This window comes from Diplotaxodon limnothrissa, linkage group LG23 (genome assembly GCF_057381915.1).
Source record: "Diplotaxodon limnothrissa isolate DT_005_m linkage group LG23, D_limnothrissa_male_GT1.1, whole genome shotgun sequence".
NCBI classification, from domain to species: Eukaryota; Metazoa; Chordata; class Actinopteri; order Cichliformes; family Cichlidae; genus Diplotaxodon; species Diplotaxodon limnothrissa.
The window spans coordinates 46483197-46496115 of NC_140617.1; the positions used below are offsets into that span (position 1 = coordinate 46483197).

The 12919-nt window shown below is 43.5% G+C and overlaps 1 protein-coding gene across 1 annotated transcript in view; it reads left to right on the plus strand.

Annotated features, from left to right (window-relative positions):
- Window positions 1–349: 349 nt before the first annotated feature.
- LOC146608843 (NACHT, LRR and PYD domains-containing protein 3-like) overlaps window positions 350–12919 on the plus strand; it is a 237958-nt gene continuing 225388 nt past the window's right edge. Inside the window, exons 1-3 of the mRNA XM_085348697.1 lie at window positions 350–623; window positions 5038–6808; window positions 6888–7061. Coding sequence (XP_085204823.1) covers window positions 350–623; window positions 5038–6808; window positions 6888–7061 — 2219 coding nt within the window. The remainder of the gene's footprint in view (window positions 624–5037; window positions 6809–6887; window positions 7062–12919) is intronic.

Consider the following 12919-nt stretch of genomic DNA (forward strand, 5'->3'; position numbering starts at 1 on the left):
CTGAGCTGCCTGCATAAAGGGTCCTTTAATAATTTACACACGGCTCGCAAACCGTGACAAAAACACTGGAAAAATTGGGCTGTTCTAAAACGTTTGACGGGTAGTGTATATATTTAGTTTATATATTTTCTTTATTTATAATAGTTTGTTTTATATTGTAGCAAAGTGTTACTTGGATACTTCTCTATGTGCTTCTTCATGTGCAATTTTGTTGCATTCTGAGCCTTAGAAATTTATTGGTGGTAGTGATGAACTGCTGTTAGAATCAAGTTAAATTCTGATAAATCAGACAATTACCTCTCCAGCTGTTGTTACAGTCTTTGTTTATCGGGTCCTTACAGGGTAAAAGATGACGACACCTAAAGAAATCCTTCTGGGGACTTTGGAGGATTTGGGACGTGATGACTTTGAAAAATTTAAGTGGCATCTGAAGAACGGGTCTGTAGAAGGTTTACCAGCAATCCCAGTGAGTAAACTGGAGAATGCAGAGAGGACGGACATAGTGGATCTGATGTTTGATACCTACTCTATCAACACTTTTGAAGTCACTAAAAATCTTTTGGGGAGGATAAACAAGAATGATCTGTTGGAGAATTTAAATAAAACCATCCCAGAACCCACAGGTAAGTCAGGGAATGACTAAACAAAAAATACATAAACAATAAAAACATTAGTTAACATTACACAGGTGCCATTAAAATCCATATAAATAATAAATCCAAAACACTTGCCAACACTTTCAGGAGTGAGAGACTGCAGAAAGCCAACAGTTTATGTTTTATGCATCTGCACAAATAACCTCCTGTGTACACATGAATATCTGCTCTTTGGGTTGGTTTGATTAAAATGGGACCAGCAGCAGGTTTTCTGCCCATTTTACAGATTTATATTGTCAGATTGGTTTTAGAGCTGTTTTATCAACATAAATGAGGCGACAACAACAGTTTGGGACACGTCACAAATATGATCAAAGTGCTATTTCTTAAATCTATTTACCAGTTGAAGGTAAAGTTAAAAAAATGGCTGCCATTTCTTTCTGCTGTTTGGAGACCCAAACAAAAAAATGCCCACACAGTAAATGCTTTTTATTATGGTTTATAAACAGGACACTGAGGTGATTGGTCAAAGGTTGGAGGAAAGCCACAGTTCTCCTTATTTGACTGAAATCCACCATTTCAGCTCATGTTTTTTCTTCTGCAGCTTTCTGGGAGATTCCACTTCAGCCTTCTGCTGGCAACGCTCCCGTTACCAAGCTTCCCTTAGGCAGCATCATTAGAAGACATAGCATACATTTACACTGCTATGCAGATGATACCCAGCTCCATCTGTCCATGAAGTCAGATAACACACACCAATTAGTTAAACTGCAGGAATGTCTTAAAGACATAAAGACCTGGATGGCCGCTAACTTTCTGCTTCTTAATTCAGATCAAACTGAGGTTATTGTACTCGGCCCTGAAAATCTTAGAAATATGGTATCTAAGCAGATTCTTACTCTGGATGGCATTACCTTGGCCTCCAGTAACGCTGTGAGGAACCTTGGAGTCATTTTTGACCAGGACATGTCCTTCAACGCACATATTAAACAAATATGTAAGACTGCTTTCTTCCATTTGTGCAACATCTCTAAAGTTAGAAATATCCTGTCTCAGAGTGACGCTGAAAAACTAGTTCTGTCATGGTCCTGGGTCGTTCAGCGTTTTGTTTCATTTTTGGTATCACCTTGTGTACTTTGTGTTAATTCTGATTTTGTATTAGTTCTTAGGTTGATCTCTACCTGTGTCTTTCCTCTGTGTTCTGTTCGTGTCCCCGAGTTTGTGTTGTAAAACAGTCTGTTTCCTGTTTTACTTTGAAGGTTTGTGTCTCGTCTTGTGAATTAGGATCAGCTGTGCTCCCCTCCTGTGTGTCATTCCCTCATTACCTTGTGTGTATTTATAGTATGTGTCTGCCTGTGTTCCTCGTTGTGTCGTCTGCATTACTGTGTTAATCAGTGTTACTACTCGTCTCTCTATCCAGCCTTCTTTGTGTCATCTCTGTGTATTCCCCGCTGTCCTTATGTTTTCAGGTTTGTCTGTTACAGTGGCAAAAGTATTCGGCCCCCTTGAACTTTTCCACATTTTGTCACATTACAGCCACAAACATGAATCAGTTTTATTTGAATTCCAGGTGAAAGACCAACACAAAGCGGTGTACACGTGAGAAGTGGAATGAGAATCATACATGACTCCAAACATTTTTTACAAATAAATAACTGCAAAGTGGGGTGTGCGTAATTATTCAGCCCCCTTTGGTTTGAGTGCAGTCAGTTGCACATAGACGTTGCCTGATGAGTGCTAATGACTAAATAGAGTGCACCTGTGTGTAATCGAACAAGGCCGAACAAGGAGAGTGCTGATCCGAAATGCAGCCAAGAGGCCCATGGTGACTCTGGACGAGCTGCAGAGATCTACAGCTCAGGTGGGGGAATCTGTCCATAGGACAATTATTAGTCGTGCACTGCACAAAGTTGGCCTTTATGGAAGAGTGGCAAGAAGAAAGCCATTGTTAACAGAAAACCATAAGAAGTCCCGTTTGCAGTTTGCCACAAGCCATGTGGGGGACACAGCAAACATGTGGAAGAAGCTGCTCTGGTCAGATGAGACCAAAATGGAACTTATTGTTCAAAATGCAAAACGCTATGTGTGGTGGAAAACTAACACTGCACATGACTCTGAACACACCATCCCCACTGTCAAATATGGTGGTGGCAGCATCATGCTCTGGGGGTGCTTCTCTTCAGCAGGGACAGGGAAGCTGGTCAGAGTTGATGGGAAGATGGATGGAGCCAAATACAGGACAGTCTTGGAAGAAAACCTCTTGGAGTCTGCAAAAGACTTGAGACTGGGGCGGAGGTTCACCTTCCAGCAGGACAACGACCCTGAACATAAAGCCAGGGCAACAATGGAATGGTTTAAAACAAAACATGTCCATGTGTTAGAACGGCCCAGTCAAAGTCCAGATCTAAATCCAATCCAGAATCTGTGGCAAGATCTGAAAACTGCTGTTCACAAACGCTGCCCATCTAATCTGCCTGAGCTGGAGCTGTTTTGCAAAGAAGAATGGGCAAGAATTTCAGTCTGTAGATGTGCAAAGCTGGTAGAGACAGACCCTAAAAGACTGGCAGCTGTAACTGCAGCAAAAGCTGGTTCTACAAAGTGTTGACTCAGGGGGCTGAATAATTACGCACACCCCACTTTGCAGTTATTTATTTGTACAAAATGTTTGGAATCATGTATGATTTTCGTTCCACTTCTCACGTGTGCACCACTTTGTGTTGGTCTTTCACCTGGAATTCCACTAACATTGATTCATGTTTGTGGCTGTAATGTGACAAAATGTGGAAAAGTTCAAGGGGGCCGAATACTTTTGCAAGCCACTGTAGTTTTTCCAGTTTAGGTTTATGTTTAGTTCTGCCCTCACCTTGGTTTGTTCACTGTAAATAAAACCTCACTCGCATCTCCACCACTGTCTGCAACTTGGGTCCTCATTTAACTCCACCGCACGACTGCTGCCCCAGCCGTGACAAGTTTATGCATTTATTACGTCAAGGCTGGACGACTGTAATTCATTATTGTCAGCAAGTCCTAAAAACTCGCTGAAAAGGCTTCAGTTAATCCAAAATGCTGCAGCAAGAGTCCTGACAGGGACTAGAAAGAGAGAGCAGATTTCTCCTGTATCGACTTCCTGTTAAATCCAGAATTGAATTCAAAATCCTGCTCCTCACATACAAGGTCTTAAATAATCAGGCCCCATCTTATCTTAATGACCTTGTAGTACCATATCCCCCTATTAGAGCACTTCGCTCTCGCTCTGCAGGCCTACTTGTTGTTCACAGAGTATTTAAAAGTAGAATGGGAGGCAGAGCCTTCAGTTTTCAGGACCCAAAAAGATAGTTGGGGTTTTTTCTGTTGTATTATTGTAGGTTCTTTATCTTACAATATAAAGCACATTGGGGTGACTGTTGTTGTTATTTGGAGGAATTAATAAAAAAAACTTTTATACTTGAAATTCTTTCATTTATTCTACATATTTATTCATTACTGGCTCCATAGTGTTGTTTATGTAATATGTGAAATGTTGCTAGTATTGATTTGGTGCTGTATAAATAAACATAATTAAATCAAATGTGTCTCTATAAAACCTGCCCTCAGTTATAACCCAAGTGTCAGGGCTCAATGGCTCATGAAAAGGAATGGAGTCAAGCACAGAACCAAAAAACGGAGGCTGAGTGACTTTTAACAGAAATGTATTTTACTAGATTTCTTGACGGAGAAAGCTGAATCACGGCTAAATTCAACAGCAAGCGAGGTATTATGAGAAGTGCAGAGCTGAGGCCAGAACATAAGCTGAGGCAGGTCAAAGGAACAACAGGGGCAGAATCGGGCGAATAGAAACTATCCAGGATCACTGGAACAAAGGAGATAATAATCAGAGTGGTCCACAGTGTAGTGAATGAGTCCAAGATTTAAAAACTAAGAGGTGTTACGTGGCTGCAGGTGGAGATCAGCTGGAGGAGGAGATGAATTAAATCTGGGTACAGAGTGAGATGTGGGTGCACAGGGAGGCAGGCAGGTGAGGATGGCAGTTTGCAAGAGGGAGTTTTCCCAGCAGTGGCAGGCCAGAATCCTGAGGCGTGACTTATGGCGAGAGTTGGAAGATGTATCCAGGTGCCGACTAGGGAACAGGAAAAGAGGGTTACGCGAAACAAGCTGAGGAGCACAAGACAAAATGTGAGGCAGAGAACTGACTGTGGTAAGCAGACAATCTGGAGAAGGTTCATTGTGAGTGCTGCTCATAGATACTGCCGGAGTAATTGGCAACAGGTGAGGAGCAGGGAGGAGTGAGGAGGGCTCCACCCAGGGGAGGAGAGCTGATGCTGTGGAAAGTTACTCAGACTCACCCGGATCATGACACCAAGAGTCCAGTGAACTGAACACATAACCACAGTAACCAGAATGCAGTTTTCTCATTTGTGTCATTTGCTGTTTATTCATGCAGAGATTCTCACTGAGTGTCAGCTCAAACTCAAGTCAGACCTGAAGCAGAAGTTCCAGTGTGTGCTCGAGGGGATTTCTACAACAGAAAACCCGACCCTCCTGAGTCAGATCTACACAGAGCTCTATATCACAGGGGGAGGGACTGCAGAGGTCAATGATGAACATGAGGTCAGACAGATTGAAACAGCATCCAGGAAACCGGACAGACCAGAAACAACCATCAGACAAGAAGACATCTTTAAACTCCCACCTGGAAGAGATAAACCAATCAGAACAGTGCTGACAATGGGAGTGGCTGGCATTGGGAAAACAGTCCTAACACAGAAGTTCACTCTGGACTGGGCTGAAGACAAAGCCAACCAGGACATCCAGTTCATGTTTCCATTCACTTTCAGAGAGCTGAATCTGCTGAAAGAGGAAAAGTTCAGCTTGGTGGAACTTGTTCATCACATCTTTACTGAAACCAAAAAAGCAGGAATCTACATCTTTGAAGACTTCCAGGTTGTGTTCATCTTTGATGGTCTGGATGAGTGTCGACCTCCTCTGGACTTCCACAAAACTGCAATCCTGACTGACCCTAGAAAGTCCACCTCAGTGGATGTGCTGCTGATAAACCTCATCAGGGGGAAACTGCTTCCCTCTGCTCGCCTCTGGATAACCACACGACCTGCAGCAGCCAATAAGATCCTTTGTGACATTGTTGACATGGTGACAGAAGTCAGAGGGTTCACTGACCCACAGAAGGAGGAGTACTTCAGGAAGAGATTCGGAGATTCGGAGCAGGCCAGCAGCATCATCTCCCACATCAAGACATCACGAAGCCTCCACATCATGTGCCACATCCCAGTCTTCTGCTGGATCACTGCTACAGTTCTGGAGTTTGTCATGAAGAACAAAGAGAATCAAGATCTGCCTAAGACTCTCACAGAGCTCTACCTACGCCTTGTGCTATTTCACCTAAAAACGAAGGACATCAAGTATGATGGAGGAGCTGAGACAGATTCATGCAGGAAGATCATTGAGTCTCTGGGAAAACTGGCCTTTGATCAGCTGCAGAAAGGAAACCTGATCTTCTATGAATCAGACCTGACAGAGTGTGGCATCGATATCAGAGCAGCCTCAGTGTACTCAGGAGTGTTCACACAGATCTTTAAAGCTGATGAGTGCCACATGTTCAACAACGTTGTTTACTGTTTCATCCATCTGAGCATTCAGGAGTTCTTTGCTGCTCTTCATGTCTATCTGACCTTCATCAACTCTGGAGTCAACCTGCTTAAGAAACAATCTCCTCTCTTTAAAATTTTCCAGAAAACACTTACTGTAAAAGACTTCTACCAGAGTGCTGTGGACAAAGCCTTAGAGAGTCCAAATGGACACCTGGACTTGTTCCTCCGCTTCCTCCTGGGTCTTTCACTGCAGACCAATCAGGATCTCCTATGCATGCTGACACAGACAGGAAGTAGCTCACAGACCAATCAGGAAACAGTTCACTACATCAAGAAGAAGCTCAGTGGGAAACTGTCTGCAGAGAAAAGCATCAACCTGTTCCACTGTCTGAATGAACTGAATGATCGTTCTCTAGTGGAGGAGATCCAACAGTCCCTGAGATCAGGACGTCTCTCCACAGATCAACTGTCTCCTGCTCAGTGGTCGGCTCTGGTCTTCATCTTACTGTCATCAGATCTGGATGAGTTCGACCTGGAGAAATACTCCCGTTCAGAGAAGGCATTTTTGAAGCTGCTGCCAGTGGTCAAAGCATCCAAGAAAGTGCTGTAAGTGAATCTATGAACAAATATGTTTAATAATGCTAGATGAATAAAAGAATATGTCTCCATTGTTATTCTTCCTCAGGCTGAGTTATTGTAAACTCTCAAAAAGAAGCTTTGAAGCTTTGTCTGAAATTCTCAGCTCCCCATCCAATCATCTGAGAGAGCTGGAGCTGAGCTCGAACAAACTGCAGGATTCAGACTTGGATTTGCTGTGTGTTGGACTAAAGAGTCCTGACTGTAAACTTGAAACTCTCAGGTAAGGATACAGACTTTTTGACACTTTTTGACTCTTAAATCTGTAAGTTTATCTTGATGTGGACGTTCAAAGTCAGCACAATTTTCCTTTTAAGTTCCTGAGTTTATATTTTTGACTGTCAGGTTGTCTGGACAGATGTTTTTATTTTATTTTATTTTTTTACTTGTCCCTAAAGTCAGAACTAAACCCACATGTAGATGACTTTCTGTTACTGGAGCAGCCTTCCTGAAGACAGCAGTGTGTTTTCATGCTTTTAAAGCCAAACTCACCTTTCAGACCTGGCTTTCATTTATTATCTATTTTTGTTTGTTTATTATATATTTATTTCTACTGTTTAACTACTGCTCACATCTGTTATCCTCCTTTTTAATTGTTCATTTCTTTTTACCCAGTGTTTCTATATTGCACTTTGTATTTGTCATCTATATTTATCATGCACTACTTTGCTCATTTATTGTTTGCTTTTAATGTTATTAAATTCCGGTCCTTTGGTATTCTTTACGGCCAAAAAGACACGGCTCAAAAGTGGTCTTTTTACTTTAAAAAATTATCTTTATTTTACATATCCGGATATGGAGACCTGAACACACAACCCCAGGTCTGAAGCACAAAACAGGAAGCCTAGTCATTTATATAGACGTCACACACACTTTAAGTTTCGATCAAACACTCTGCTTAGTTTCACTTTTTGCCTGCAAAAGCATGTAATTTCCTGTCAGTCCTGTCGGCACAGAGTGTACTCAGAGTTGGGCCTTTCTTATAAAGCAATATAATCAGCATATAAGTATTTAAGATTATAAATTTAAACCTCAACAATGTTCTTACCTGGTCTCTGGTTTGTTTGTTTATTTGTTTGTTTGTTTGTTTGTTTGTTTGTTTGTTTGTTTGTTTTGCTCAGTTCTGTTTTTCTGAGGTTTTTAAGTTATTAAATTTGTAACTGTAGTGATTTGTGTGTGTGACAGAGAGGCACTGCCAGGGATTTTTGACACAAGTTGTTCTTGTAAAATCAGTCTGTGAAGGTTCTCAGACATCCAGGTCATCGTAGTCTAAGGAGCTTGGAAAGAAAAGCGTCTGGACTTCTTTAAGTTTCCTTGAAGATGTTTCACCTCTTATGAGAGAAGCGTCTTCAGTTCTAAGAGTCAAATGGTGGAGTGGGGCAGTCAGTGAAAGGGCAATGGTGGTGGCTCAGGGTTTGTATGTTTGGGGGGTTCAGAGGGAAAAGATGAATGCAGGTCTGGAGTTGGTGTGTGAGAGCAGGGAGTGAATCTGATCAAACATGAGTGTCATGAAGCCTGTTTGCAGTTATTTGCACTGTTTTCCACTCTGGATGTTGTTTCTGTTCAGCTGTGAGTATAAAAGGCTCCATTCTACAACCTGTTTGTGTTAGTTGTTCAATAGAAACATTATTTTGTGCTGATATTGCACTTCTTTTATTCACAACCAAAGAGTTTTTGAAGTCTGCATCAAACTGATTTAAATGACTTTTGAATATTACTTTAAATACTTTAGATTTAAAATTCTGATAAAAGTTTAAATACAAAGCTCACTATATTCTAATGTTTTGGCTGCAGTGTGTTTTTGCAGACAGGTATAACAGAACAGCTTTAGTGTTTAGATTGTTTAAACTTGAGTATGAATTTATACAAAATGCAGCAAGAGATTAAAAAAAACGTTTGATTATAAAATCGACTATATTGGATTCCTATCGATATCGGACATGAAAAGTGGCATCGTTCCATCTCTGCTTTGATTAGAGACACAGCTCTGTGTTTTCCAATTTGTCATTTTGAAAATTTACATTTCTTCACTGTTGAACAGCAGAAATGAGACTTTCCCAGGGAGGGGTCACTTGCCCCTCCCTTCCTTCCCTCCCCATCTCCAGCTGCCTCCCTCTTCCCGCTCCACCACAACCACCCACACATGCAGGGCCTTGGAGTAGGGGTATGTCACCAGGGTGCAGAGGAGGCTACCCCCCCCCTCTGTCCCCTTCTGGCTGCCTCTGCCTCAATTTTATCCCACAACTTAGACATTCACATTACTCACACTCTCATTACACATACATATAGGATCTTGGGGGTGGGCACGATACACGGAGTCCATATTACCATCAGGGTGTACACCTCACCCCTGGCATCGTTGCCCACCTCTCAATTTTAAATACACGTAGACATTGAGGGCTAGCAGGAGGGACCATGCACTTACCTGCTGCTCTCTGGCAGGTAGCTCCATGCCCTCCTGGGTTTTAAATGCACCTTAGAACACACATGCATCAACATTACAATGAGCGGGTGGAGGGAGGTTTGGAGTCTTCTCTCACCCCCATTCTCTGTGACCTGCTGGAGCAGGGGGGGCTAGGAGGAGGAGTTGGCCGTCCGGCTGCGGTCTGGAGTGTGGAGCCTTCCTGCTGCTGCGGAGTCGGGGCGGTCTGCCTCCCCCCACCGCAGGGAAAAGGGTAACATCACCTGGGTCTGGGTGCAGTTCCCCCCTCCAGGGGCAAGGGCACCTAGACCCGGTTTGTAGAGTACGCTTGGGGAGTGTGATCGTGTGTACAGCGTCTCTTTATGTCTGTCTCCACGTTGGTTGAGTGTGGAGTAAGTGCATATGAGAGCATGAGGGTGGGAATGGATGTTTGTATTTGTGTGTGCCTGTATGTCTGTGTCTATATGTCAGGTTGGGTGTCAGGCGCCACCTCTCTGGGGACATCTCAGGCCCTCCAAGGTTTGGAGGCCTATCTCCCCCTACCACCACTTCCCCTGCCAGTGGCGGACCCCCTCAGACATCGGTGCGTTGGTGGTTCTTTGTGTCTGGGGATGGGCGTCCAGGTACACACCGGCTCACTCCTTGGCGGCCGCTTATCGGTGCCTGGAGCCTGGGGCTCGCTCGGGCCACTTCGGAGGTGGGGTGCCCCCGGCCTCTCGGCCTGGGGCTCGGTCACTCAGGCGCAGCTGGCTGCCGGCGGAGCTCACGGGCGCGTCACTGCAACTCCCCCTGGCTTCTGCTCCGCGGCTGCTGAGTGAGCCCTCATCTGGGACTCTCCTCAGCTCTTTCCGGGACAGTGGCGCAGCTGCCCCTCTGTTGGTCTTCCATGGTCTCTTGTGTTCTGGGGGCCTCTGGATGTCTGGAGTCTTGATCTCCTCCACACCTGCTTCACGCCCTGGAGGACGGGGCTGTGGCCCCCCCACACCCTCTAGCAGATTATTACATGAAGGAACCTTTTAAAAAACAAAAAACAAGCGCGTCCATGCTCACAGGTGTACACACGGGTGATCACACCCACAAACTACACCCTTAGTGTGCTTTGAGGTAGGAGCCAAAGTGTTCTGTTGATCTTATGTGCTGCACAATAATGTTTAACATTTAGTATTTACTGTCATATTCCCATATACAGTGGGGCAAAAAAGTATTTAGTCAGCCACCGATTGTGCAAGTTCCCCCACTTAAAATGATGACAGAGGTCAGTAATTTGCACCAGAGGTACACTTCAACTGTGAGAGACAGAATGTGAAAAAAAAATCCATGAATCCACATGATAGGATTTGTAAAGAATTTATTCGTAAATCAGGGTGGAAAATAAGTATTTGGTCAATAACAAAAATACAACTCAATACTTTGTAACATAACCTTTGTTGGCAATAACAGAGGTCAAACGTTTACTATAGGTCTTTACCAGGTTTGCACACACAGTAGCTGGTATTTTGGCCCATTCCTCCATGCAGATCTTCTCGAGAGCAGTGATGTTTTGGGGCTGTCGCCGAGCAACACGGACTTTCAACTCCCGCCACAGATTTTCTATGGGGTTGAGGTCTGGAGACTGGCTAGGCCACTCCAGGACTTTCAAATGCTTCTTACGGAGCCACTCCTTTGTTGCCCGGGCGGTGTGTTTTGGATCATTGTCATGTTGGAAGACCCAGCCTCGTTTCATCTTCAAAGTTCTCACTGATGGAAGGAGGTTTTGGCTCAAAATCTCACGATACATGGCCCCATTCATTCTGTCCTTAACACGGATCAGTCGTCCTGTCCCCTTGGCAGAAAAACAGCCCCATAGCATGATGTTTCCACCCCCATGCTTCACAGTAGGTATGGTGTTCTTGGGATGCAACTCAGTATTCTTCTTCCTCCAAACACGACGAGTTGAGTTTATACCAAAAAGTTCTACTTTGGTTTCATCTGACCACATGACATTCTCCCAATCCTCTGCTGTATCATCCATGTGCTCTCTGGCAAACTTCAGACGGGCCTGGACATGCACTGGCTTCAGCAGCGGAACACGTCTGGCACTGCGGGATTTGATTCCCTGCCGTTTTAGTGTGTTACTGATGGTGACCTTTGTTACTTTGGTCCCAGCTCTCTGCAGGTCATTCACCAGGTCCCCCCGTGTGGTTCTGGGATCTTTGCTCACCGTTCTCATGATCATTTTGACCCCACGGGATGAGATCTTGCGTGGAGCCCCAGATCGTGGGAGATTATCAGTGGTCTTGTATGTCTTCCATTTTCTGATGATTGCTCCCACAGTTGATTTTTTCACACCAAGCTGCTTGCCTATTGTAGATTCACTCTTCCCAGTCTGGTGCAGGTCTACAATACTTTTCCTGGTGTCCTTCGAAAGCTCTTTGGTCTTGGCCATGGCGGAGTTTGGAGTCTGACTGTTTGAGGCTGTGGACAGGTGTCTTTTATACAGATGATGAGTTCAAACAGGTGCCATTCATACAGGTAACGAGTGGGGGACAGAAAAGCTTCTTACAGAAGACGTTACAGGTCTGTGAGAGCCAGAGATTTTCCTTGTTTGAGGTGACCAAATACTTATTTTCCACCCTAATTTACGAATAAATTCTTTACAAATCCTACCATGTGAATTCATGGATTTTTTTTCACATTCTGTCTCTCACAGTTGAAGTGTACCTCTGGTGCAAATTACTGACCTCTGTCATCATTTTAAGTGGGGGAACTTGCACAATCGGTGGCTGACTAAATACTTTTTTGCCCCACTGTATCATTGTGATGTTGTTTATTCTATTACTCTTGTTTTCTTCTGCTTGCTTTCTTTTTTCTTTCTCAGCAGGTGATCCAGATGATTGATATATGCATTTTTTTTTCTCTGCCCGTTCTGTTGGTTTTTGTTTTTTGCCCTTCTCCCCCGTCCCTCTTCTCAGCTGTTTCTCTTCCCCTCTTTCTTTCTCCCCTTCTTTCCCCCAGTCAAGTCTGTCCTGTATTCAGTAAGTGAAAATAAAATAAACAATAAAAGGTGAATCAAATGGACCATTACGGCAAGGCTGGGATGGTCAGTTTGGTAAAGTAAATCCGTTGGGCATCTTTCTTTGCCTTTAGACAACAATTCTGATGGCAAAAGAGCCAAACGGGACAGGCCCAAAAAAAAAAAAGAAAAAAAAAAAAAAAGAAAAAAAAGAAAAAAGAAATGAGACTTTCCTGTCAGAGGTCATTTTTTTAAAAATGAGGTGAATCAACCATGAAAACCATGAATCAACATGTGAACATGAGCTGATGCTGCTGAAGTGAAGTAAAGTTACAGAGGTTTGATTAGGTAATGAGTCCTAATGAGTCCAAGTCTTCTGCTGAATCAGCAGAAGACTTGGACTCATTTGATTCCAGCTTTGATATCATTGATTTCAATATGTCCATTTCTTTCACACTTCACCTTTAAAAGTGAAGCCATGTGGTTCCTGGAAGGAAAAACACGACTTTTTCAAGTCTTTGTCCTGTTTTTATGAGAAATGTACGACTTTAATGTGAAACATTCAGAGTTTTTTCTCTTGTTGTGTTTGTTTGAAGCTGCTTCCTGTTGGCTTCAGCTGTTTGGAGTTTCCATTTTCTAAACTTCTACATTCTGAACCTTCTTCAGC